We start from the raw sequence: 25,831 nt of genomic DNA on the forward strand, positions 1-25,831 counted from the left end.
GAATAAAATATCCCATTAATCATTTTTATATTGATTGCTTGTTGAAATAACATTTTGTATATATTGGGCTAAACAAAATACATTATTAAAATAATTTTCATCTGTTTCTTTTTTCTTTTTTTTTTTTTAATGGGTTACCAGTAAATCAAGTTACAAATGCGGCTTGCAGTCTACTGCTGAGAGAAAATACAAAGAGGTATTCAGCGGACAATGAGGTTGGAAAGGCACACCACTGAAGTTAGCTAATAAGGCAAAACAACAGCTGTCTAATGATAAACAATAATCACTGTAGCCGCTCGGAGGAGGGGAAGCCGGGGACACTCACAGGCCAGCCAGACTTCGGCAGAAAGCGAGAGGGACAAGCTGAGCGTTGAGTGGACGCGCCGCAGGACGCGCTGCGCACGCACCGCCGCGCGCTCCGCCGGGGAACGTGGGACGCCATTTGACCCTGCCGCCGCGCCGTAGGTCGGGCTGCACGCCGCCGGCTGCCATGGCGGACGTGTCCGAGCGGACGCTGCAGCTGTCTGTGCTGGTGGCCTTCGCTTCCGGAGTGCTCGTGGGCTGGCAGGCGAACCGGCTACGGAGGCGCTACCTGGACTGGAGGAAGCGGAGGCTGCAGGACAAGCTGGCGACGACTCAGAAGAAGCTGGACCTGGCCTGAGACCCCGCGCTGTCTGCCCCCGCCGGCCCCCGCGCGCCCACCTCGCCTCGCCCACTCGGGGGCTCCGGCAGGGCTCCGGTATGAGCCACCGTAGCCTCATACTCTCCTGGTGCGCGTTGCTCTTTTTGGAGAGCCGGTGAGTAGTACTTAGGGGGCGGAGAGTAACGGGAGACGTTGGGAGCGAGCGAATACCTTGGGGTAGGAGTGCCTGTGGATGCCTCACAGGAGGTGAGGGTTTGTTTTCCCCAATAACTTGCACTGTGGTGTCCTAGTTCAGCTCACTGCGTGCCTTTAGTGGGAATGTCTTACCACGTGCAACATTGTTGCACCTTGACATTAAACTTCAAAAAGGAAAATACTGGAAAGGAAAGGAAGAAAGAAAACGGACCGTGGAGGCCTGCCACCTCCTACCCCTTTATCATTCTTTTCGATAATATCCCTGGTAGACCATAGTACATCTTTGCATTCATGTTTTGTAATCTCCAATCTGAATTCTTTGGTTGTTGGCAGCCTGGTAAAGTGGAAAGACCAGTGGCCTGGAAGTTAGGAGCCTTCCATCTAGTGGTAGCTTTACCATCAGAGCTGTGAAAATTTAATTATCTGTAATACTGAATCTTACAGTTCATAGTTTACTCCACAATAGAATAATTTGAAGTTAACTTTTATATATTTCTGATTGTTTTTCTCTTTTCTATTTCCAGCAGTTTGTCGACGATGGATATAGAGCACTGGACAGATCTAATTTCTCCTTGCACTTTATGAGTCAATTTTATTTTCAAAATAAAAATTTTAAACATCTTTGAATCTTCTATCAAAAGGAAAGGAGTATCTTTCCTGCCAGGCAGTTTACTTCATCAAAAGATCTGGATTCTCAGAACAGATCTATTATTGTTTTTGAGCAGGTGTCTTCTTTCTTAATCTATGCCAGTTCCTTGGTACAACTGCAAACCAGAGTTGGCCTAGTGACTGTATGAATCCTTTTGGCCAGCTGTTAACTGTTGGACCTGTTCAGGAAGGCAAGGACTGTGTAAAAATAACTGAGTTAAGGGTGACGTATATGCCCCAAGTACGGAGTGACAACATACTCCAGTTATTACTGGCAAAAATTTCATTTATATGTCATTATAGAATATATATTAAAGGAAAAACCTTCTTGACTAAAGCTTAGTGATAAATTCCAACTATTATCTAAAAATCAAGAGTAAGTGACTAAGTCCTTGGTTACTTTTGATTTGCAAGAGGTGTTTTCTATAACACTGTCCTTTTTCATTCTTATAAAGATTAATTTTGTGTCTCAGCACATTTAATAGCAGCTCCATATTAACATAAGAAAATTCAGAAAAGTTATTTCCACACAAAGCTTTTAATTTTCCATTTTACTGGGGCCATTATGCTTTATTACTCCCAACTCTTGTTTTCATTTTGTGAATGCAAGGACTAAAATGTTGGTTCTTAGAGCTCATCCCATCTGGACTACAGTTTGCTTCTGAACCATATGAGAAGATAAAGGCCATTAGGTGGGAATTCCCTCATTGTTCTTCCTCAATAGCTCTGTTGAGGGCAGCGATTTTCAACAGGGCTGCACAATATAATCATCAAGAGAGCTTTAAAAATACTGATCTGTGCATGCCACTCCCCACAGATTTCGGTTCATGTAGTTTGGAGGGTGCCTGAGGATTGGGATTTTTAAAGCTCTGCAGGTGACTGTGGTGCCCAGCAGAGGTTGAAAAACCACTGGTTTTGAGGCTTTATCTCATTAGCTTTTCTTTCTCAGAAGAGAAGATGAATTCTGCATCTCACCCCCACCTTCGCCTCCCCCTCCCAAGGACCTTCCTTGTTCTCTACTACACCATTTCTATCTAGCATCTGCAGTCTCTCCCTGCTTTCCCTCTATTTACAAACATGCACAGATCTTGACTTTTTTTTTTTTTTTTTTTTAAAGATTTTATTTATTTATTTGACAGAGATAGAGACAGCCAGCGAGAGAGGAAACACAAGCAGGGGGAGTGGGAGAGGAAGAAGCAGGCTCACAGCAGAGGAGCCTGATGCGGGGCTCGATCCCATAACGCCGGGATCACGCCCTGAGCCGAAGGCAGACGCTTAACCGCTGTGCCACCCAGGCGCCCCCAGATCTTGACTTTTTAAAAAAATCTTTAGTTGACCCCATCATTTGCTAATTAGAAAAAGTGGTCCACTATCACTTTCTTCCTAAATATTTTACCCATTAACCTGCTGCAGTCCGCCCTCTGCACCCCTAGAGCTATTGTTATCTAATGGCCATTTCTGAATACTTAATTTTCACCTCCAGAGTATTTGATAATGCCAGTTTCTCCTTTAAAATTCTTCCCAGGCTTCCCTAATAATTTAAAACCTTCCCAAGTTTCCAAACTTTTACTACTGCTTCCTTTTCCAAGTTCTTTCAACTTTAATCCTTGGTCCTCTGCTCTGTCCTTTCCTTTTGATTACCCAACCAGCCCCTAGGCTTAACTATCCTATCCAAGCAGAAGCCCCTCTAAGACATTTCTGTCGCACCCGATCCTTTTATTTCCAGCTTCAAACTTAGACTGCCTAGTGGGTGTTTTCATTGGATAATCCTCAAGAACTCAAATGCAATGTGTACAGTGTAGGTGGTACAGCTTCATGATTCTAGTCCACCCTAGCTCATAAGCTCTTTGAGGCCAGTGCCTTAAACATTTTGTACCACAGGTCCAACCGCTGCTTTCCACCAAGGTGCTCATATATTTGACACTTATATTTTGAGGTGGATTATTTTAAGATCCTGAACTAGCCAACTTTCTCTATTCTCTGCTGTAATCCCTTTTTAGTAGGCTCGTAACTACTTGGTTCCACTAGTTCTACATAATGAGTCTCTCAAAAGCTATTAAATTCTTTTTGTGTCCCCTGTAAGGGAGCAATACAAAGTTGATATTCATTTTAACACACTGATGGAAGAAAATCATAATGAGTTTTACAAAATAGCTTAATCTCAGGAGAAAAAGTCACCATGTTTTGCTTGGTTTCAGCTATCTCACTGCAAAACTTTCTTGCTTTAGGTTACTTTTGATGTAGGAAAGACGTTAGGGTTTGGAGCTGATGGCAAAGAGAATTCTTAGGGTGTCTTCAGTGCAAAAAGGTGGTTTTTATTAAAGCATGGGGACAGGACCCATGGGCAGAAAGAGCTGCACTGGGGTCATGAGGAGTGGCAATTATATACTTCCAAGTTGGGAGGGGGTTAGGGGTAGGGTAAGTCTCTAAGGAATTTTGGAAACAAGGTTTCCTATTGCTAGGAAAAGGTCATTTATTACTGTTTAGTAAAAACTCAATCATGAGACCCTTCAGATGTGTATCAGTGGGTCATAGAGATGAAGTTTCCAAAGTAATTTTTATATGTTAAAGTAGACTCACAGGATCCTGGGGATCAGGCTAAGATTGTCCTTTGCCCTTAGCAAACTATTAACATTAAGGAAACTGAGTTCCTAGGGAGTCACGCTGCCTGTTTCAAAGACTTGTCAATGGCCTGTACGTAGTAAGGAAATTTAATTTTTCTTTGCCTTTGTTTCCTACATCACTTAGTCATGGCATCAAGGGATAACAAGAAAGAAGCAATGAGTACTGTTAAGGTCACTATGCTGAGCATTACAAATCCAAAGAAATATAAATTAATGGAAAAGGCAACTAAGTAATCTCATCCCTATGGCACACTGAATACTTAAATAGTATTTTTCAGCCTTAAAAGTGCACATGAAACACAGGGGTATTATTAAAATATAGGTTCTGATGATGTAGGTCTATGGTGGGGCCTGAGAAAATGCATTCCTAACAAGCTCCTGGGTGATGTTTATGATGCTGATCCAAGACTCAAAGGAATAAATGGTTATAATCCTGAGTATGGTAGAAAATGTATAAAATTAAAGTCATCTTTCCACTTGAGGTGAACAACAAGAAGCTTTTTTGTGTCCTTCCCCATTGCTTATATATACACACACATATAGGGGTTTTGCTTATTTTTACCAACATAGAATTATATTCATGACCCTGTAACTTCCATTTAAAATATGGAAATCCTTATAAATCAGATATAGAATATTTTTTCTAATTTACTTATTTACATATTTACATATTTAAAATAAATAAGGATTTCATAAATGAATTTTGCATACTTCTTATAATAGCACTTAAAAGTACTGATTTATTAATCCATTTAAAAATATTTTATAGCAATCCTTTCTCATTTGTTACAAACATTTTTTTAAATATAGAATGCTTCACAAATTTGCATGTCACCCTTGGGCAGGGGCCACGCTAATTTTCTCTGTATTGGTCCATGTTAGTATATGTGCTGCCCAAGTGAGCCCTGTTACAAACCCTTTTTAAAAAATTTTATTTATTAGAGAGACAGTGCATGCACATGAGCAGGGGGAGGGGCAAAGGGAGAGGGAGAAGCAGATTCCCCGCTAAGCATGGAGCCCAACATGGGGCATATCCCAGACCCTGAGATCATGACCTGAGCTGAAGTCAGATGCTTAACCAATTGGGCCACCCAGGCCCCTTTTACAAAACTTTTAATGAAAATACTATGTCTGGCTATTTAAGTGAATTTTAAAGTATCATGAGTCATAATGGAGAAGTTAATTCAAAATAAAGACCTGAGCTACAAAAAAGCAGATAATACCAAGTTGGTCAAGGATATGAAAAACAAAAACCCATATAGATAGAGTAAATTGGTACAACTTTGGGAAAATAGGCAATACTACTGAAGCTGAACATAAAACATGCCTTGTGGCCCAGCATCGTGTACATATGTTTGTACTATGTATATATGTAAGTAATAGCATGCTTGTAACAGCCCTAAACTGCAAACTACCCACATGTCCAGCAACAGTGGAATGAATAAGTGTATCACACACATGAATACCAGACAGCAATGAGAACTGAACAAATTACAACTACATATGATGATATGGATGCATCTCACAAACATATTGACTGAAAAAAGCCCAACAAGATGCCAGGACACACTGCATAATTCCGCTATACAGTTTTAAAAGAGGCAATCAATTTTTTGTTGTTAGAAGTTAGGACAGTGTTTACTTTTGGCAAAGGAGGGTGGGTAGGGATTAGGAGGGGAAGACTACTTAGGATGCTGGTAACATTCTGTATCCCAATCTGGGTGATGTGACATGAGGGTGTGCTCAATATGAAAATTCAATGAGGTGGACACTTGTCACTTTTCTCTCTATATATTTGAAGAAAAAAGTACACAAATAAGTAGCATAGTAGTTGGGCCTGTGGAATCAACCTCCTTGTACTGAAAAGCATTCATTTAGTGTAGTTCATCATTTGAAAAGTGAGCTCTAGCATCATTATTCTTATTCGGTGTAGTGCAAAGTTTGGGAATTGGGACTTAAAAGGATTCGGTACCACCTGGGAAAATGTTATTACACTCTCCCTGAGAGGATATGTAAAATGGAGATCATAATTATTTGCTCACATACTTGTTGAACAGACAAAATCACCGTCCTCACAGAACTCAGGATGGGCAACGTACAAAACCAAAATGAGACGGAACCAGCAATACCCCAAATGGCAAAGAATTAAAAACTGTCCTTTGAAGGGAGAATATGCGACAAAATCATGTATCCCATGCAGTTAATTTAAGAGTTTAAGATGCTTAAATTGTACCTTAAGATTAGTTGAGCAAAACTGACAACAGAAAACAAATGCCGTAACACCGAGAACCCCGAGAACCCCGAGAGTAATGGCGTGGTAATACCGAGGTACTGTGGGACATATAGTTTCCCACGCCTTTGGGCACTCTCTCCCACCTCCACGCCAACCCTGCGGAACTGGCCAGTAAAAGAGGACTACCTGGGCAGCGGGCCTAATCTGAGAGCCCAGGACCTGCGGGGTGGCGGGAGGCTACCACAACAGACCGCTGCCTCCACGTTCTTCTTCGGACGCGCAGCGATTGCGTCACCTTCCCCCGCCGCCGCCGTGGTTTCCCTGGCGACCGGTGCGCGCTCAGCGCGGAGGGGAGGAAGATGCTGGCTAAGCGGCAGCGCAATCCTCTGCAGGCCCTGCAGCGCCGCAGTCAAGAATTGAAGCTACAGGTATCGTCTGGCTGTCCAGCCGGGGGGCCTGGGCACCACGAGGTGGCCTGGGCTGTGGCGGCGGGCGAAATCTGGGGTGCACCCTAATTCTGGCAACCTACCCCAACCCACTTACCCTCCAGAGTGATAGCGCTCCCTCCCTCACCCCAACATCCGGCACTAACCCCGATTCTAACCCCTCCTGCTTCTAAACTCAACCCCCGGGAAGCTGAACCTCCCGAAAATCATGACCCATCGACTAAGCGCCCTCCCCCTCCTCCTAACGTCTCAGTCTCCAACCTGACAACTCCCTTAACCCACTTCACCTCCAAATCTAATCTTAACAGTAACCTTTTCCAACCAACTCTGCGTCCATCGCTTTCCTCCACTCTCCATTGCCCCCTTACTTTTGAGCCGTTTTCCACTAGAGGCAGCTTTTGCTTCACATGAATTCAAACGAAATAGGTGTCAAAGAATAGTCCTAATACGTAAGAAAAATATTAGGATACGACAGATTAGCAAAGGACATGAACTAAAGAAAAAGTGCAAGGAACTCATAAACATGAGAAAAGTTAACTTAAAAAATAATCAAGTAACTGCAAAGGAAATAGAATATCACGAACATTTTTAAATGTTTTGTCAGTACTGGGGAGGGTGTGATGAAACACGCACTTACATACCCTGCTCCAGAGTATAAGGGACAGCCTTTCTGGAAAGCAGTTTCACAAGATGTAGCAAATATTCACGCTCCTAGCCTGGGTAATTACATTTCCTGGGATTTGCCATACATAATAATAAAAAATTTATTGGAACAGAGATTAATGTATAAAAGTGTTCATCACAGTGTTACTTACATTAGAAAAGACTGGATATCACTTAAATTATCAGTAATAGGGGAGTGGATAAATAACTTATGATGGGACATAATACCCATGGTGCATTATTTATGAGGATTGCAGTTTACTTTGAAATACATAAAAAATAAAATGGATTGATGAATAGATCAAAAAGGTATAGTAAAATATTAATGGTAGAATCTAGGTAGTGGGCATATGGGGGTTCACTGTGACATTCTTTAAACTTCATTGTGTGTTTAAAAGTGTTCATTGTGAAATATTGGGAAAGGGAATTAAACTTTTATTTCCTAGGTTACATGGTATTTAACAATATATTCTAACAGTCTCTATTTATTGTAGGTTGATAGCTTGCTTTCTGAGAGTCGATTGAAAGGAGCTCTAGATGCCAGTAAAAGGAGAGATATTTACCAAAGGTAAAACTTACTAATTATATACACTTTCCAGAAACCATACTTACATTTCAGTGGGCAGTATTTATAGCATAGAAATCGTTTGAGGGGTTATTTCTTTCCTTTTTTTTTATGGTACAATTTCTTTTTTTTTTTTTTAAGATTTTATTTATTTATTTGACAGAGAGAGACAGCCAGTGAGAGAGGGAACACAAGCAGGGGGAGTGGGAGAGGAAGAAGCAGCCTCCTAGCGGAGGAGCCTGATGTGGGACTCGATCCCAAAACGCTGGGATCACGCCCTGAGCCAAAGGCAGACACTTAACGACTGCGCCACCCAGGCGCCCCTATGGTACAATTTCTAAAAAGGCAAAGTATTAATGGGAAATAATACTGAGGTAACAGTGAATGAAACTTTCCAAAATGTATTTAAAAATATTTCTTGCAATTATCTTTATCTCCCGGTCTAAATAGTGATGAAATGGTAAGATTAAATAGAGAATTACAAATGTTAAAAAGCAGCAACTAACATTTTTTTGCTACTCTGTATGTCCCAAGCAGTGTGGTCCACACTCTAAAACCTCTTTCTTGATTAATTTTCACAATAACACCATAAGATACTTATTAATATACTTGAGAAAATTAAGGTTCCCACAGTGGTTTGCTAATATGTCTACCATGACTTTGCTATAAGACATTAAAGTGGGCAGGCAATAAAAATGTTTGAAGAACGCTGAGAAATGCAGAATTCAGTCAAGCAAAAAAGAGAATTTCACTGCAGTCTCATTGTAGTTAGAGGCCTTGGTCCATTGGAATCAAATGGAAGGATTACAGCATGGTATAACCGGGATCTAGGAAAAACTAAGCTAAACCTGAAGGTTATGGACTTGCTGTTGTGAGAGCAACTATAAGAACTGCTCAGTGTCAACATAGTGGCTGAGGCAGAGTTATGGTAGATCTTGGCCTACAGTAGTAGCTCAGATCCTGGGATCTGGTCAGAAAACTCTCAGCCCATACATTTGAATAATAACTGGCTGATTATACAGTAAAAATAGCTTGTACTTAAACCTTTGAAGATATTGTCAGGTTTCTTTATACTCAGTGATAAGTGAATAAGTTTGATGATCGTTCCTTAAAATTGACTTGTTGGGGCTTTTCTCTTTAGCCTTGGTGTTTTGAAATTTCATCATGATTTAGGTGTCATTTTTATCTGCTAAACACTCAATGGGTCTTTTCAGATTGAAAACTCTTGTCTTTCATGAGCTCTGGGAGATTTTCTTTTCCTAAAAATTTTTTTTTTTTAACACTTCTGTTTGTCTCTTTCTTCCTGAAACACCTTTGAGTCGGGTATTGAACCTCCTGGACTATTCTTGGTCTCTTAACTCCCCATTAAAAGTTTTTGTTTCTTTGTCTTTTTATTTACACCTGGGAGATCCTCTTTTTTTGGTTCCTCCGGACTCTGATTATTTATTTATTTATTTAATTTTGGTTACTCGTGAATTTTATCTTCCATGTTGCGGTTTTCTTTATTATATCTGGTGGTCCTTGGGTTATCATTTTTATTTAAGAATGTGGGAGTAGTTTGATTATTCCAGATAGCAGTCCAGGATTCTTCTATTGTTGTATATATAGGTCTCTTTCCTACAGTATTATCCCCTGAATGAGAGTGAAGTTCTTTGTACGTGGGCAGGGATTTTCAGGGGCTGCAAATAGTCGTTAGGCTGAGGCATGCCCAGTGCCAGAATAGGGTGGGCTTTAACCCTGGTGTATAGAAAACTTATTTGGCAACTGTAATTCTCCCCAGGTCATTTATTAACTTTATTTTTTAGAGATGAATCCTCTGGTAAGGAGGGAGAGCAGAAGGGGGTGAGATAAGAGAAAGGGAAAGCTAGCTGGCTCATATTTTCTGTGAACAGACTTTTTAAAGAGCCAGACATCTTATCAAAGGGCCTTAAATAAATCTGAACTTAATTACTATCTTTACTCTCTTCCTAAATAATATAAAGCCCATAGATTATGTTAAGATTAATAACCTTTATAGCTTAGATATTATGTATATCATTTAATTAATATAACATAATATAACATAACATAATATATAAAGCAAATTCCAGCCATTGTGGTTGTCTTCATCTGTAGAACTTCATAATATATTTGCTTAAACACACTTTAATTACCCCTCCCTCCCCAGTCCTTCCTATCTGCTGACCCAAATCGTGGTGTTCTCTGCCTGGCAGATCTTGTTCCTCTTAGGGACTTCTTCCTCTCTTTATAGAAGAAATGCTTCCATCTTTCTTCCATGCAGCAGAAATTTATTGAAATATCTTGTTGACAGGTGGTCCCTCTTTCATTGTCCTACGTTCAGGGTTTATTACCTTTTAAAATGTTTTAATCATTTTTTGTGGGGTTTCAGGAGGTGGTGAGGATGAATGTGTACTTGAGTTTTTATCCTGATCCAGAAATCTTAAAATATCTGGACAGTTTGAGGAGTTCAATAATTTTATAGATATGAAGGAGATCATTATAATAAATAATTTGTTTCATAGTTTTCTACTCTGGTTCTGAAGTGAAATTTTTTTTTTTTTTTTTTTTTTTTTTTTTTTTTTTTTAAGAGAGACAGCTAGCCAGAGAGGGAACACAAGCAGGGGGAGTGGGAGAGGAAGAAGCAGGCTCATAGAGGAAGAGCCTGACGTGGGGCTCGATCTCAGAACTCTGGGATCACGCCCTGAGCCGAAGGCAGACCCTTAACTGCTGTGCCACCCAGGCGCCCCTGAAGTGAAATTTTTGAGTCTAGTTTCAGTTAGGATTCTTTTGGTCTGAGTAACAGGGCACCTGTTAAAACTAGTGCTAGTGGCTCTACAGTCAGTCTCATTCCACGAAAACTCTGGAAGTAGGTTCTTCCAGGGTGGATAAGTGGCTTGTGATGTCCTCAAGACCAGCCCTTGCTATCACTGTGCTCTGTCATCCTCGCCTAGTCGTGATGGCTCCCCTCACCTTTACAGAGTCCTCAGGTATCCGTATCTAAAAACAGAAAGGGTGAAGGATTCTTTATGTGCTGCACCAGGGAGGATAAAATGGGAGGCTGTGCCCAACATATTTCTTTCATGTTCTGCTGGCCAGCACGGGGCCACACACCCACCCTACCCGCAATGGATTCTGAGCACTGTCAGTGTCAGTGTCAGAGGGGGGCCAACCCTGTCAGCATAGAAGCAGGTGGCAGAAGGGCTTTCGGATAAGTAACTCGCAGGGTCAGCCTCAGTTGATATTTTCCCTTCCTTTCTGCCTCTTTCACAAAGGATTTTTGTCCCCTTTTTTGCTACTTACTTCATTTCGTTAGTTTCTGTAAGAAACTAATAGTTCTGTAAGAAAAAACAATACTCAAACAGCATAAAAAATACTGACTCTCACAAGTAATCTTTTGAGAAAGCATTTGAATTTTGATAATTGTCATTATTAGATATAGCCCCATTTCAGTCATTTTTATACATCTTACTTGGGTCTAAGACGTAAGCTACGTTATATGAGGGGAGCCTGGGTGGCTCAGTCGTTAAGCATCTGCCTCCGGCTCAGGGTGTGATCCCGGTGTTCTGGGATCGAGCCCCACATCAGGCTCCTCCACTGGGAGCCTGCTTCTTCCTCTCCCACTCCCCCTGCTTGTGTTCCCTCTCTCGCTGTCAAATAAATAAATAAATAAATAAATAAATAAATGCTACATTATATGAGCTGTCTATGGAATAATTAAAACACTGTACCCATCTAGCTAGGCCAAGCTCAAAAGGGGAATGTGCTGTGGTGGGAAGAGGCCAGCTATAGAATCCTAAACTCTGTCTTCACATGTTACTCCACCATTGACCAGCTGTGACCCCTCCTTTGAACCTCACCTTCCTTCCACTGGAGTGAGAGTTGGTATGAGGTGCAAATGAGGTGGCGCTTGCAAAGTGCCTAGCATTCTGCGTGATGCACAATACACTTCGTCATTGTCGTCCTTAGGGGGGTCTCCTGGCTAGGTCCTAGGCTTATGGAATTTTAGAGCTGGAGACGCATTTTGAAGTCCAGTGCTTTCTTTATTTTAGAGATAGGAAACTGAAAGTCAGAGTCACATAAGCTTTCTGAGTCTTGGCTGTCATACCTGTGTACCTCAGAGCATGTAAGGATCACCCGAGCTGGTGGGTGGAAAAGCAGTTACAGGTGAACTTTTCAACATCATTCATACAATAGCTAATTGTCTTGCCAGCTTAAAGACTTTTGTGTGATTTTATAAACAACTTTCTAATTTGACAATAGAAAATTTAATATTTTTTTCTTTCTTTTGAAAATTTAGATGTATCCAGTTAAAACAGGCAATAGATGAAAATAAAAATGCTCTTCAAAAATTAAACAAAGTAAGTATTAAAACCTGTTTTTATACAGATGTTTTCCTTAAGTGGGAATTCATTAGAGTGGGTAAGTTCCTGGGTTTGCTTTAGTGATGGTGAAGTCTAACTGTGGTCAGTGCAGACTTGCCCCACTAGCTTACTGAGCGTGTGCTTTGGAGCAGAAAAGGCAGGCCTCTAAATGCTGAGAAAAGTTCAGCTTTGGTGAACTTACCCAGCATTGAGGACCTAGAAAATCCAAGAAGCTATTTTTATTTTTGCATTGTGTGTTTTATGTTTTATAGATTAGAGTTGTTTTGATTTTCCTTGCCCTATGGGGAGAGTACATAACCTGGCCCTGAGGGTAAGTGGTAAAGAAGCTTCTTGTATCACATGGCAGCTCTAATATCAGTGATTCTGCAGAAGTAGGAGGAGCTAGAATTTACTCTTGAAAGTTCCTTCAGGATGTTCCCTTTTAGTAGAAGCCTGAGCTTCAGCTAAGTGTCCAGGGCCAGAGAGTCACAGAGCATTTAAAGTGGAAGGCATCTAGAATTCATCTCCCTACCTGCATGTGAGTGTCTCTTTGGAATTTCAGTGGTACAAAGCTCTTGAATTTATGAGGCAGGCTGACCCTAAACTTGAAATCTAATTATCCTGTTCATAGGTGAGGAAACTGAGTCTCCCAAAGGTGAAACAGCTTTCTCAATGTCTCACTGCCAAAAAGTGGCAGAACTTGGGATTGGCATTCATCTTTGTGACTCCAAAGCCTATCTTCTGTCTGGAACCTATCTCTTACTGACTATAGAGGGTGTGGAATAGCTAGCAAGAAAATAAAACAAAAAAACAAGTAATATAATTTTATTTATTTCTTCATTTGGGTTACATTTCAATATAATAATCTACATTTCTTTTAATCTTATTTCTCTAAGGTAGACCTAGTCTCATGTTGACACTTTGTCTTCTAGAACTTACTGGAGTATTTTTTTTCCTTCTAAAATAAATATAATAGGAAGCTGAAATAAACTTTTCAGTGAAATAAACTTATATTCTCTCATAGGCTGATGAACCTGCACCTGTCGGGAACTACAATCAGAAAAAAGAGGAGGAGCACAGGCTTTTGGATAAGCTTACCCACCAACTGCAGGAACTCGCCGTGTCCATAAGTAGAGAAAATACAACTGAGTATATGTCCTTCCTTCCTTTCTTTCTCTCAGATATTATGTCACCAACAGTTTTAATGTTTGACTCAGAATAAAGACATATTAAGAGTATAGATATAAACAAATGGTGATAAAAAGTATAATCAGTTGACATTTATTTATTATGTATAGTGGAAAGTCTTAGATCCTATAAAAGATGTAAAGAAGTAAAAGTCATAATCTGTGCCCTTAGGTAATTTATAAACCAGTTGGGGAAACCAAAATCGATCTGAATAGCTGAATAAACAAGTATTAGAAAATAAGGATGATGCCTCTAGTGTCAGTGTTGATACATAAAAAGAAATTATTTGGATTGTCTATTGCTTCCTTCTTTCATAAGTTTTCTTTAAAATCGGAGGCAGAAGTATGCATTGTTTTTCTGCTGTAGTGGATGTTAATAACAGCCTTTGCAAAGTGGAAAGAACACTTGAGGGTATAAACAACCCAATTTGTGGAAAGCAAAAAGGAAAAAAATTAACTAGACTCTTTAAGTGCTATTCCCATACTTTTACTATATCCTGGGAAAAATGCTAAAGGATGTAGATCCAAGGATTCTAGAATTTCCACTAATTTCCAGTACTGAGAATGACAATGTAGCTGGTTTTGGACTTAACCTTCCTACCATAAACAGCTATAAAATCTGGACAAAGTATACAAAACAGCTGGTCGAAGTCATTGAACGTCAGCCAAGCAGGGCTGATGTACTTAATATAGGAAAGCACAGAAACTAAGTTCTCCATTCACCCAGATCCTCTCCCTGGGGAAAATTTATGGGCTGTGGTACAGGAAGGTGGATCGTAAACAGGGAGCAGCTGTGTCACAGAGCTCAGGAGGCAGAGATCAAATTTTGGAGTTCCCAGGGCCTTTGCAACTTGTGGGAGAGAGAAGGGAGTTGCCAGAGACAACTACAGAAATCTGAATAGACTCCTGGGCTACACAGAGCGTGATTCCAGAAGCACTGGCAGAAAGTACCTGCTAGGAGACTGAGATTTTAAAAGATTCTGGAAGTCAAACAATCCTGGAGAAATATTGGAGTTTGTACCCAGCTAGAATAAAGAAACTTTGGTGAATGCTTCAGGCATTTAGTGGAGATCACAGAAGGCCTTTGTCATGCTGTCATTGCCATTGCTGTTATTAAGAGTAATGAAAATACCCTAATACTAAGAACTGTGATCTTGAAATAAAGACAAGACTGAAGTAGATCTTGTCCAAGCCTAAAACCAGACCTTAGCAGGAACATCATACTTTAACTGAGTAACAGAATAAAATTCAGCACTCTATAAAGGAAAATGACATAATCCAAAGTCTCTAAATGTCTCATCCATAATATCCACTCATAAAAGAACTACTGGAAGCGGAAAAGAGCAGGGGTAAATAAGTAATCAGCAATGAAATAATAAGACAGTCAATAAAAGCAGACTTAGATCTGAACTAGATAATACAATTAGCTGACAAGGACTTCTAAATAATGATTAATACTTTAAAAGAAGAAAAAAATGGATGAAATGGAAAAAAGTGGAGTATTTTAAGAACATTCAAATACAGAAAATGAACATTCTACAATTGTAAAATATCTGATGAAATAATGACTGAGAAGCTTCTCAGTCTGATTCAATATCTAGATTCAAAGAGGTGTAAAATGTCATGTAATAAAGAGAAAAAATAATCAGTAGAAGCTCAGATGACCCAGATGTGAAAATTATCAAACAAGAACTATAAAACAACTGTTTTCAACTTGTTAAAGAATTTGTTGGAAAAGATGGATAGCTTGGGTGGATAAGGAGGAATCAAGCAGAGAAATGGCAGTTAACAAAATTTATAGCTTGAAGTGCATACCTTAGAAAAGAAGAAAAGTTGAGTATCAGTTCTTGAAGTTTCCAACTTAAGAAAACAGAAAAAGAACAAGATATTAAACCCGAGGTAAGTAGAAAGGAGGAAATAATAGAAATAAGAGCAGAAAACAGTAAATAATAAAAAAGACATATGGTAAATAATATCAATAAAGCCAAAAGTTGGTTCTTTGGAAGAATTAATTAAATGGATAAATTCCTAGCAAGACTGATCAAGAAAAGAAAAAGAGAAGGGAAAACAACAATAAGAAAACAGGGAGGAAAACTAATCACTACAGATCCTATAGAAATTAAAAGGATGCTGTGAAGATATTATGAACACCTTTATGCCAATACATTTGAAAATCTAGATAAAATAATTTCCTTGAAAAATAAAAGATACTTGACAGAAGGTGAAGAGAAAATCTTAATACTCCTGCTAAAATATCTCCAAAAAAGTTGAATGTATGATTAAAAACCTTCCCACGGAATAAACTCTCAGGTGGCTTCACTGATGAATTGCTGTAACCATTTAAAAAAGAAATAATACCAGTATTACAAAATCTTTATAGAGAATAGAAGAACATTTCCCAAATCATTTTATGAGCTTTAGATATCAAAACCTGACAAGAATATTATAAGAAAAATAGCAAGGCCCTCATGAACACATGAACAAACCCGATATAAAATATTAGCAAACAGATCCCAGTGTCATTTCAAAATGGCAATGCAGCATGACTAAGTGGAATTTATTCCAGAACACAAGGTTAGTTTAACATTCAAAAATCAATAATTGAAATTCACTCTCTTAACACAAGGAAGAAGAACCATGAATAATCACATCAAGTTCCCATTGTCCTTGGCAACATTTTAGAATAATTGACTCAAAATATGTGCAAAAGATCTCCTAAAAAAGGAAAAGGGCATGTTGAAAATCAATATGACACATTTTATGGATTTTTTTTATGGTGTAAAAATTTCGTCGAGTTACTGATTATGTTTAGGTCACTGTGGTGTGAGTGTATCCTACAACAATTTTAAACTAAGTGAACCCAGTACTCTATTCCGGAGACTTTCTCGTGATTGGCTGGTTTTATATTTAGCAATGTTCATTTGCATCAGCCTAAGTATGTTGTTATCCCCATTTTTAAGATAATCTTCTTTAATGTAAGCTTTAGGAGAGCAAAGATCTGTTTTGTTCGTTGTGGTATGCCAAGCACATAGTGTCTGTCACGTAGTAGATGCCCAGTAAACGTTTGATGACTTTGCTGAATGTTGAATGAACAAATAAAGCTCAGAGAGATTTAGTGACTCATCCAAACTAGTATTATTTTAGTTCCTCTCTCTTCCGGCACCTCCCATTTTACCTCCTTAATATCTTTCCAAACGTCTTTCTCTTCATCCTAATGCTGTGGGGGGTTTTTTTTGTTTTTTTGCTTTTTGTTTTTTTTAGTTCATACTGTTGTCTTGGTTCACTTTTACCAGCCATGTTTGCCTCTAACCCTTTTTCCAATCTGTTCCCCACATTGTAGCCTAGTCATCTTTCCAAAGTACAGATGGCCTTCTCTTACTTCATTTTAGAGACCGCGTTAGAAAGAAAGCTCACATGGGCTGTGTTCTGTTCACCTCTTTTCAGCCTCATCTCCTTCTTACTCATTTCTTCAAGCCTTGTCCTACCATTCATGAGCTACTTGAGGTTCCCTCCACTTGAGCCTCCTTTCTCCACCCCCTCCCCCTCCTTTCTACTTCCTTTTTAAATCATTAATTCCAAGTCATCCCTCCAGACCTAATTCTAAGCCTTTCCAGATCTCTACCCATGCAGGGTAGGTTAAGTGTCCCTCTTTGTGTTTCCCATAGTACCCTATGTATACCTCCAGTGTACCTATTGAACTATATTGTAATTACTCATTTTCTAGATTGTCTCACTGTAAGCTTCTTGAGGACAGGGAATTGTTTACCTGGTTGACCAGGTTTTGTATCCACTATGTTTGCATGGACCTGACATACATCATTATCATCATTCTATTAAAAACTTGCGATGGGCAGGCACTGTTCTAAACCCTCTGTGAATTTGTAACTCATGTAATCTTCATGACAGTCCCGTGAGGCAGGTTCTATTATTACCTTCACTTTACCAGTGAAAAATGGAAAGCTTAAAAGAAACCTATGCAAGGTCACTCAGCGAGGAGAGGACGGAGCCAGAATGTAAAGTCAGAGTCCATGCTCTACCCACTGCGTTACAGTGCTCAAGCAGCGTTTGCTGAATGGGTGAATCCAAGACTTGAATATACGTCCCAGGGCCTCAAGTCCAGTGCGCGCTCTGTCATGTCCCATACCTGCCTCAGATACAGTAACTCCTTCACCACTCAGTCTCTCAAGTCACATTGTTCGCTAGATGGTAGAAACCATGAGTTGTGCTTTTTCTGTAGTTCCTTTATTTGCCCAGTTCCAAATATGGGCAGGATCTTCTATATGTAGAAGTTGTCCTCATACTTGATCTGTTCTTACACGTTATTTCAAGTGATCCTTATCATTGAACTATTTTTCCCAGAATCGGGGCACCTACTGAAAGAGAGGAAGATGACGATTCTGCTGATGAAGATGAAGAAGCTGAAGAAGAAGATGATGATGATGAAGAAGAAGAGAGTGAAGAAAGTGGTGGGGAGGAGGAAGAGACAGAAGAGGAAGAGGAAGAGAAGCAGGAAAATGAATCCCACCACCAGGCAACAAGTCAAGAATACGTTGCCGTTGGAGATTTTACTGCTCAGCAAGCTGGGGATCTTACATTTAAGGTAGAAACAAGACTAGAATCTAACGTAAGGATAAGTTTGCATACCTGCAGAGTAAGAAAACTCTACGTATATGCCTGTATGACATCTTCCCGGTATTGTTTTTAAGGACTCAACCTGCTTTAATACAATAAGTAAAAATTATGATTTATAGGCAGTAATCATGTGAAATTACGTTATCAATGTTACCTGGTAGGAGAATGGTGAAATTAAATGGTATTCTATTTTTGAAAATAGTTTCAGTGTTGATAATTCCTAATTTAGGGGTCAATTTTAATTTAAAATGTTTTACTTTGTTTTGATTTAAGAAAGGGGAAATTCTCCTTATAATTGAAAAAAAACCTGATGGCTGGTGGATGGCTAAGAACGCCAGAGGAAGCAAAGGTCTCATTCCCAGAACCTACGTGGAGGTTAGTCTTCGCCACTTATTCTTTCCCTTTTTCTTTCTTTGAAAACTTTTTTCCATTTAAAAAAATTTTTTTCAAAACTTGTCTTCATTTTTAATAAAATGTTAATCTGTATTCTTTGATCAATTGACTAGTGAATGACTTGAGATATAAAATTTAATTTTAGAGGGACAGGGCATGGGGAAAATCTTGTGTGTTAACAGTTCTGGGGATCTGTGAAGTGCTGTTATGCAGGTGAGGCCTAGAATGTTATGACACAAAGTGCTTTGTGGATTAATGCTGATCATAAAAATTAATAGGAGTTTATTGTTTGTTGTCAAACGAAACCACAGTCAACTTCCACTAATGTATGATCCCTTACTAGGGTGTACACATACTGTACATGTGTGTTTGCAGCCGTTTTTTTTTTATATTTCATTATATAGCATGGTCATTTTCTTTGCCAATATATATAGATATCTATCTGGATCAGTGCTGTCCAATAGAAAAATTATGCAAACTACAAATGTAATTTTAAATTTTCTCATAACCACACTGAGATGTCTTCTTTTCTGACACCACTTCTAACCCTTCATTATGTGATTTTTCTCTAACACCAAATATGTGTCGTTTTTCCGCACCAGTTCTCTGAAACCAATCAGATGTCCAACAATGCAGTTCAATTCTGACACCAATTCCTGGAGTTAGCGCAGACCTGTCAAGTTAAGGGCTCACCCCATGAGCTGCCCTAATTCGGATGCCGGTCCCAAGTCCCAGGCCTGGGCCACCGGTACTTCTGAGTGACCAGCTATAAATTCAGTTCCCACATGCCTCCTCAGGTTTGATAATTTGCTAGAGGGACCCACAGAACTCAGGAAAACACCTTACTTGTGTTCACCAGGTCGTTATAAAGGCTACAGCTCAGGATCGCCAAATGAAAGGGTGGGTAGGGCAAGGTATTGGGAGATGGAAGGAGTGGGACCGGGATCTTCCATGCCCTCTCTGGGGCCACCCCCCCACCCAGCACAGCACTTGTAAGTGGTCACCAACCTGGAAGGCTCCTGAAACCCTGTCTTTTAGAGGTTTTTATGGAGGTATTGTTATGTAGGCATGATTGATTAAGTGATTGGCCATTGGCGATTGAATTCAGTTTCCTGCTGTTTTATCCTCGATGAAGGTGAGGAGTGTGGTAGTGGTGGTGCCCTGAAAGTTCTAACCCCCTAATCACATGGTTGGTTCCTCTGACAGCCTGTGCCCCACCCCCAGCCCATCACCTCATTAGCATAAACTCAAGTCTGGTTGAAAGGGGCTTGTTATGAATAACATAAGACACTACTATCAGTCAAGAAATTCCAAGAGTTCTAGGAACTCTTGCCAAGAACTGGGAATAAAGACTATATATATATATTTTTTTTTTTTTTAATTATACCACATGCATTTGAAAAAAGGAAAAAAACAGGTGACATTATTTTTAATAATGTATTTATATTATCTAATATATCAAAATATCATTTCAACCTATAATCAATATTGAAAAAATATTTTCTTTTTTGTTCACACCAAGTCTTCAAATTCCAGTGTGTATTTTTTTTTTTAATTTTATTTATTTATTTGACACAGAGAGAGGCAGGGAGAGAGGGAACACAAGCAGGGGGAGTGAGAAAGAGAGAAGCAGGCTTCCCGCTGAACAGGGAGCCCGATGCAGGGTTCGATCCCAGAACGCTGGGATCATGACCTGAGCTGAAGGCAGACACTTAACGACTAAGCCACCCAGGCACCCCATCCAGTGTGTATTATATACCTAAATAGCACATCTCAGTTTGAACTAGTCACACTTCAAGTGTCAGTAGCCACACCTGGCAAGTGGCTGCCATATTGCACAGTTCAGGTTTAAATCATCCTTTTCAATGGTAGTACAGTATTACAATTTCATGTAGATGGACATGTTGTTTCCAGCCTATAAGAACTACAAATTATGTTGCACAGAGCTATGGTTAGCTTCCACTATGAGATACTAAAGGTCCCCCCAAATAGTGGCTTAAATAAGGTAGAAGCGTATTTCTCTCATGCATGGAAGAAGTGTGGAGGTAGGCAATGAAAGGATGGTGAAGGCCCCATCTGGTATTTTACTTTGTACTTAAGTGGAAGGCAGGTCTTCCAAGGGTTATCTAAAGAGATAGATAAGTTGGCTGCTAGATCTTTTAATGATTCCAAGAAGCAAAAGAGGAAAGGGCAATAAGAGGCCAAAAGGCATGAGCTGCTATCTTTTTAAGATGGTTTCCTGAAATTTACACAAAAAACTTCCAGTGGTATCTCCTCGATCAGAATTGAGTCTTGTTAACACCTAGCTGCAAGGAGTGTTTGGAAAATGTAGACTCTTAGCTGGATCATTGCTAAAATCAGGCCTTCTGTAGAAACAGAGGTAGAGATTAGGTGGTAGAAAACCAGCAACCTGTGTTGTGGTCAGTCTGCACAGACATCTTTGTAGATTTGTCCGATTTATTCCCCTCAGATAAATTCCTAGGTGCCCATTGCTGGTTCAAAAGGTTTACACCTTTTCCCCCATCCCCAGCATCTGAGAGTACTTTTTCCTCATAATGTGCCATGGATGGCTGCCATCCATCCTTTTGCCAGTGTGGTAGGCAAAAGAGGCCCATTATTGTTTTTATTTCATTGTACTGCTAATAGGATTGAGCATTATTTCATGCCCTTTATGACCATTTCTACATCTTCTTTGTAAATTACCTTTTCAGTTCTTTTGACCGTTTTTCTAAGTAAGAGATTTTTTTAAATTGTATTGATTTATAAGAGTATTGTTTTATTTTCACAATAAGAGTATTAACCCTTGGAAATCTGTGACAGATATTTTTCTTTGTTGACTTTGAACCATGTTTTTTTGTATGTTGCTAAATCTGTCAGTGTTTCCATTTGTGATTTTTGGTTTTGGTATTATAATTGGAAAAGACTTCCCCATCTCAACATAATTTACTTCTAACACTTCTAACACTTTTCTTTTAACACTTTTCTTAACACTTTAACACTTCTAACTTCTTTTATTTCTACCTTCTTTTTTTATTCATTGGAATAAATTCCATCTGAAATTTATTCTGATTAAATTTGCTTTCTACCTCTATCCTTGTAGTTTTTTCAAATAGTGAAGTCATCGACAATATGTTGAAATCTTTTTCCCACTGATTTTTGATATACCCATCATGTACATTCCCATCTGTAGTTGAGCTTTTCTGAAAGTATTTTTATTGGTTGATTTTTGCATTAGGTAAAAAGCACTTCATATTTCAATAATTTTTCAGGCCTACAATAAAGAAGAAGGCCAAGACTCAAGTGAAGAAGGCAGTGAAGAAGAAGACGTAGAGGTGGGGGACCAAACAGCAGAAGGGGAAGAAGTTAAACAAAGGTAAAAGGTGTGAGAGGGTATCAGAGTGAGCTCAAGAAATTTTTTATGGTGATGCTCTGGGTGTTATGTGTAACTGATGAATCGTTAAACACTACACCAAAAACTAATGATGTGCTATGCAGTGGCATAATAAAAAAAAAAATGAAAGAAAAGAGGCTTTTTGTTTGTTTTTACTGTTGTAAATAATTCAAGAATTTTTTAAACGGAGACAACTTGCAGTTTGAGAACAGTGCTTTTCGTGTTACTATTTGCTTAAAGATCGCTACCTTAATTTCGTGATTATTTTTAGTGCACGATATTATTCTTTCTCGGTTTCATTTAGAGACTTAAGCTTTTAGAACTTATTGACAATTAAATTCTTTGTTCTTTGATTGATGACACTCCCTAATTGAGTCAATAAGCATGAGCTGTCTGTGCACTCACCTTGCTATTTTGTACCCCCCCAGAACTGATTCTCACTGGAGTGCTGTCCGAAAAGCTATCTCAGAGGTTCGTATCGCCTGTTCTGTTAATGTCATGTTTTGTTACCTAACAGTTCTGATAGAGTGCGGATTCAAAACAGGATGGAGACATTGGAAGATGGCATTGGATCTTAAACAGGGTACAGGGCATGGACTGTACAGAGCATAAAACATACGATTCTGGTTTAATAAGCCTGTGCTCCAAGTAGTATTTCTCCTTAGGCCTTTCTGTAAGAAGAGTAGATTTGAGGGCTTGCAACTCTCTCTTATTGATTCTGCCTGAGTTGTCTACCATTTGGGTAAAGGCTGATGTTAAATTCAGTTAATACGAAAAATTCCAAAAAACTCAAAAAAAGTAAGAAATTATCCATATTTCTATCATTTAAAAGAGTGATGTAACAAAATGAAAATCCACGCCTTCCCTCCCATAACTAATCACCATTAATAGTTTAGTCAATATCCTTTCTGACCTTTTACCCTACTTATTGCTTACATGGACGTGCTCGTGTGTGTATGTGTGTGTATACACGCATATACAAAAAAGCTATGAATTCTTCAGTGCATATCAGTTTCTGACGCTAACTCATCTGTTACGTGGCAGTACATCGTAGAGCAGGACCGGAGTAGAGACATTTTGATGAAAGATGCTGAGGAAGCACCTGGTCTGGACCACAGAGCTCTACCCACTGGGCACTGCAGGGGGCTTAGGTCCTTGGGAGAGCCTAGGATTCAGTGATGGATGGCATCCTCCAGAATTTGGGGTTAAATTGCTGTATTTGTCCACTAAAGTCTGCATGTTCATGTTTTCCTTTTCTGGATCATAGTTGCTAGAGTGATAAGAGAAAATATTATGAAGGTGAAGAAACATGAAAGAAAACAAGCAACTCAGTTTTGTCTTTACTGTCTTCAGCAGATCAACACCGTCGATGTGTTGACCACAATGGGAGCTATTCCTGCAGGGTTCAGGCCTTCCACGCTCTTCCAGCTTCTGGAGGAAGGTAACAGGTGTCTGTGAGCCACCACAAGCTTGTAGTTAAGCAGTCAGGTTTTACGTCTAATGTTATTGCTCTGGCCAGAGCAAGTTGTTTAAAAAGATGCTGAGTATCACATCTCTTCAGTGCTTGTCTATTACTTCATCTTTCCTGTGACAGTGAAGGAAGGATCCCTGATCCCGTTAGACGCTGGCCTGTTCACTGTGCTCTGGCTTCTAGCACCTTGTTTTGTTACAAAAATATGACTCTTCTAATCATGAGCCCTTTTGTGTATCTTCAGCCCGCTCCCCCTTCCCCACACTGGCTCCTTCCCTCATCAGTATACCAGCATACCTGATACCTTTAAGACCCAGCTCCTCTCACCCTATCCCATGTTAGCCAAAGCCTCCCTTTCTCTCCTTTTCTTCACAGGAAGACTTTTCTGAAGAGTTATTATCCATTTGCCTTTCTGTTTTCTTATTTGTTCTTGGATTTCTCTGTACTTACCAACATTTGTCCATAAGCTCGTTAAAGAGAAATAATGTTGGGGGAGGATCTCCTATATATATGCCCTGAGTTGTTGAGTTATCTGTGGAAGGGCTGCTTTGAGATTCCTCTGCTGAGAAGGCTCTTCTCAGCATCCCCTGAACGCCCATCTCCTTCTCATCCTTCGCATCCCAGGGGAAGTCCATCTTCCCAGAGATGCCTTCTTTGAGTAACACCCTTCCACTTGAGCACCCTTTATGGATATAAGTTAGTTTATAATTGTTTTATTCTCTCGTCTGCTTATTTTTTTTTTAATTATTTCCCTCACTCAACTGTAAACTAATGAGGGCAGGGACTGCATTTCTCTGATTCACATATTATTTGCAGGTCCTACCAGAGGGCCTGGCACACAGTGAAAACTCGGAAATGATTTCTCAAATGAATAAATGATTTTGTAATCAGTATTCTTCATAACTAAAGTATGAGAAAACAGTATAATAATGGTTTTGTGTTAAGAAGTAAAATTAATAATTATATATTTTTCTAAAGAGTGTTTACACATTTTCTGTATTTTACAAAAATATTTGAAAGGATCGTCCTCATCACAGGGCACGTTACTGGCCTAGAAGTTTTTAAAATCTTTCTTAAAGCTGCTTTAAGATCAGCTCTTATGTGCTTCTATCTTTACTTTTTCTACTGTTGTTCTTACCAGTAAACAAATCTCCATTGATACATATGTCTTAGAAAGCAAGTTCCTAGTAAGCAGGTTGACATCTTGGATGTCTGTTTCCTAAATTTGCCGCATAACATCATACATTTTTGGCTTTGAATTTCATTCCTTTCCTTGAAAGATAATAAAGGAAAAATTGTTTTTTCAGGGAATCAATTTCGAGCAAGTTACTTCTTACAGCCAAAGCTCACTCCTTCACAACTGGCCTTCAGCGATCTACTGTGGGATGCTAAAACAGGCACTGTGAGTATGGTTTCTATCAGCAAAATTATATTTTATATATTTATAAAATTATATTATATATATTTCTGGATTTGGTTATGGTTGCAAGTATACAAATAGCATGTAAATTGATTAATGCATTCTAGAAAATTAAAAAATGGTTTCTGTATTTTAATTTTTAAACACTCAGTGATCTTTTCACTGCTAAGACAATGAAACTTGCTCTCTTCTCCCATTGTTACAAAGGAAGTAATACTAAGTATCTCTCTTACTCATTCCTTGCATCTGTAAAAAAGGGAATTATAATAATACTTCTTAACATAGGGTTATTATGAGAATTACATTAGAAGTGTGGAGGGCTTAGAACAATGTCTGGCACATGATAACTCAATAAATGTCAGCCAATATCAGTAGTAGTAGTAGCATTTTTTTTAATTAAGTGGAAATGAGGAAGTTGAAAGTCCTTTATGATTATACTTTTTTGGGGAGAGCTTAGAGTAAAAGATTCCTGGTATCCTCAGTACTTGAAGTAGGAAAAACTCTTGATATTTAATTCTACTCTCCTCCTTTTTAGCAGATTTGAACCACATTAGAGCACATCACTCCCCTTCCTGTTTATCTTCTGCCTTTTCTCCCTTCCTCTCTCAGAGCCTCAAGGGAAGAATAAGAGGACCCAGTGTGATCAGGTTTTGTGGGGAGAGGTGGTATAGAATTTTTCCCTCTGAACCTGAGCATAGCCTGGGACCTTCTTAGTATGAAGTATCTTTTATTGCAAGTCAGTAAAGATGTTGTATTTAGTCTGTTTGGTGTACTAGTACTTGAATAATGGCATTCAGTTTTATGAACTTGTACCCAGAGAGCTAAATATTCAGTTCTCATTTCTTAAATTGAAAGTGTTGACAAGCTGTTAGATATTGTCTTATTTTTTCAATGATATGGGGTCTTTAAATGAAAAGGCCAATGACCATAAAGCAGAATGTTAAGAGTTGAAGATGTTT

The 25,831-nt window shown here is 39.2% G+C and overlaps 2 protein-coding genes and 1 non-coding gene across 5 annotated transcripts in view; 2 read left to right on the top strand and 1 right to left on the bottom strand.

Annotated features, from left to right (window-relative positions):
* Positions 1 to 434: 434 nt before the first annotated feature.
* MTLN (mitoregulin) lies at positions 435 to 4,588 on the top strand. Its single transcript, XM_026516470.4, has 2 exons — positions 435 to 797; positions 1,363 to 4,588. Exon 1 carries the CDS (start codon positions 491 to 493, stop codon positions 659 to 661), a length of 171 nt encoding a protein of 56 aa, XP_026372255.3. The 5' UTR covers positions 435 to 490; the 3' UTR covers positions 662 to 797; positions 1,363 to 4,588.
* Positions 4,589 to 4,910: 322 nt separating this feature from the next.
* Positions 4,911 to 5,016, bottom strand: LOC113247702 (U6 spliceosomal RNA). Its single transcript, XR_003313355.1, has one exon. It is a non-coding gene; the product is annotated as a U6 spliceosomal RNA (small nuclear RNA).
* Positions 5,017 to 6,670: 1,654 nt separating this feature from the next.
* The window catches only part of NPHP1 (nephrocystin 1), a 93,251-nt gene continuing 74,090 nt past the window's right edge, over positions 6,671 to 25,831 (top strand). For 2 of the 3 annotated variants that reach the window (XM_057309099.1, XM_026480208.4), the window contains exons 1-10: positions 6,671 to 6,771; positions 7,947 to 8,020; positions 12,315 to 12,375; positions 13,403 to 13,527; positions 17,925 to 18,165; positions 18,471 to 18,572; positions 21,860 to 21,963; positions 22,410 to 22,452; positions 23,335 to 23,422; positions 24,760 to 24,854. In XM_057309099.1, the coding sequence (XP_057165082.1) occupies positions 6,703 to 6,771; positions 7,947 to 8,020; positions 12,315 to 12,375; positions 13,403 to 13,527; positions 17,925 to 18,165; positions 18,471 to 18,572; positions 21,860 to 21,963; positions 22,410 to 22,452; positions 23,335 to 23,422; positions 24,760 to 24,854 (1,002 nt within the window). In that variant the 5' untranslated portion in view covers positions 6,671 to 6,702. The remainder of the gene's footprint in view (positions 6,772 to 7,946; positions 8,021 to 12,314; positions 12,376 to 13,402; positions 13,528 to 17,924; positions 18,166 to 18,470; positions 18,573 to 21,859; positions 21,964 to 22,409; positions 22,453 to 23,334; positions 23,423 to 24,759; positions 24,855 to 25,831) is intronic. The other variant, XM_026480192.4, reaches the window with a different exon arrangement.

The sequence above is a fragment of the Ursus arctos genome, unplaced genomic scaffold, assembly GCF_023065955.2.
Source record: "Ursus arctos isolate Adak ecotype North America unplaced genomic scaffold, UrsArc2.0 scaffold_8, whole genome shotgun sequence".
NCBI classification, from domain to species: Eukaryota; Metazoa; Chordata; class Mammalia; order Carnivora; family Ursidae; genus Ursus; species Ursus arctos.